This window comes from Phalacrocorax aristotelis, chromosome 13 (genome assembly GCF_949628215.1).
Source record: "Phalacrocorax aristotelis chromosome 13, bGulAri2.1, whole genome shotgun sequence".
Taxonomy (NCBI): domain Eukaryota; kingdom Metazoa; phylum Chordata; class Aves; order Suliformes; family Phalacrocoracidae; genus Phalacrocorax; species Phalacrocorax aristotelis.
Window position 1 is genome coordinate 15,764,509 of NC_134288.1, and position 1,822 is coordinate 15,766,330.

At 41.8% G+C, this 1,822-nt stretch overlaps 1 protein-coding gene across 1 annotated transcript; it reads right to left on the reverse strand.

Annotated features, from left to right (window-relative positions):
- Positions 1 to 325: 325 nt before the first annotated feature.
- MC3R (melanocortin 3 receptor) lies at positions 326 to 1,303 on the reverse strand. The gene has a single exon (XM_075108695.1). The coding sequence runs from the start codon at positions 1,301 to 1,303 to the stop codon at positions 326 to 328; it is 978 nt and encodes a 325-aa protein (XP_074964796.1).
- Between the last annotated feature and the right edge of the window lie 519 nt (positions 1,304 to 1,822).

Below are 1,822 nucleotides of genomic sequence, written 5' to 3' on the forward strand. Positions count from 1 at the left end.
AACAGGTACAAATGAATGGTAGAGAGCATCTTATTTAAGCTTCTCTAAGGTAGTATTCCCTTACAGGATTCATTTTTCCAGTTTCTTGAGCTGTTTTGTAAGCCACTCTGGATTTCCTTCTGTTAAAACTATTTAAATAATTTAGTTGAATCTGGTTTTCATTTTGAAAAGTATAAATCAAGGCATCAAGTGAAAGATTTTTTTTCCTTCCTGTGCCATTCCTTCAAGCACTGCTCTTAAAGTGGAGCTGCCTTGCCTCTAGAGAAGTGTATTCATACACCTACTGTGTGTATTCTCTCTCTATTCTCAACACAAAGTCAGATGCTTACAGCATGCACTGTCCCACACTCATGCTGTAACAGCAACACACTATTTCTTTGAAAGTCTTTCTCATCTCCAGACTCCGGAAAGCGTAAATGAGTGGGTCAATTACTGAGTTGCACATTATCAAGACCAGGTAGGTATTAAAGTGTGAAGTGTAGCAGATGCAGTATGGATTCATTGGGCAAGAAATGATGAGAATGAGGTGTAGGAAGAAAGGTGCCCAGCAAACAATGAAGACACCAAGTAATATAGTGATGGTGACGGCGCCCTTCATGCAGGTACGCTGGTAGGGCACCCCGTCCACGGGGAGGGCTGCAATCCGCTTAACATGCAGGCGTGCAAACAAGAACATGTGAACATAGAGGGAGGCCATGAGAAAGAGCATGGTAAAGAACATGGTGATGAGACAGACAATGACAGTTTTGCTTTCTGAGTAGGCAATGAATATGATGCCACAGATGATACAAGCAATCCAAATGACCACAATCAGGGTTAAAGCTTTCTTCACAGTCATGATGCTGTGGTAACGGAGAGCATAGAAAATAGTGATGTACCTGTCAATGGCTATAACCAAGAGGTTGCAAATTGAGGCTACCAAAGAAATACAAATCATCGAGTCAAAAACATTGTCCATATGCTGAATGAAGTGGTCGTCAATGATCAAATAGCCGTTGCTCAGGATTGCGATCATGATAGTCTCCAAGGCATTTGACATGCTCACTAACATATCTGCCACAGCCAAGCTACAAAGGAAGAAATACATGGGAGAATGTAGGTTTCCATTTTTCAGCACTGCAAGAATGACAAGGATGTTTTCCAGGAGGCTGATGATCCCTAAAGTCAAGAAGACCTCGGCTTTTATGAAGACCTGCTCACAAAATCCATCACCACTTCTGTTGTTCAGAACTGAGTCATTGAAGTCTTCAGTGATGTTAAGCAGCACAGGCTGAAATGAAAATGCAAAGTGTGTGGAATTCATTGTCGGCAAAGGAGTTAAATTCACAAGTGATTATGGACCTGATAGAGCACAGGTTAAGAAAATAGAAGGGGAGAAAAGAAAGAAAAAGGACAAGTCCTTCGAAGCTGTTGCTGTGTGCATGGGATGGAATCCAGGAGGCCTTTTCTTTAGTCACTTTTACAAGTAGAAACATAAAATCTGCATTTACAGTGAGTCACAGGCTGTTGTTCTCCTTTACAAGAAAGTGAGCTTCAAATCTTGCAGGCATCAGACAGTTTTCTCTGAAGGCAAAGATCAGCAGCAGCCCATTGTTGTTTCTAGCTCTCCTGATGATTAAAAGCAGGGAGATTTCTTGTCTGCTGGGGCCAGCGCAGGTTTGTTGCCCATGTGTTGCAGCTCAGCAAAGTATCTCTTGCAATTTCAGTGTCAAGAAAGGAAAAGAGAACTCAGGGATTTATACATGCCTGAAAGAAAAAAATAAAACCAACTCCTACTTAATCCTCCGTGCAGAGCATTGGCCATTAGAGAGCAAGTACCTTC

Excerpts from the sequence above, each read along its gene's own strand:
- MC3R (XM_075108695.1), bottom strand. The coding sequence starts at position 1,303 with ATGAATTCCACACACTTTGCATTTTCATTTCAGCCTGTGCTGCTTAAC.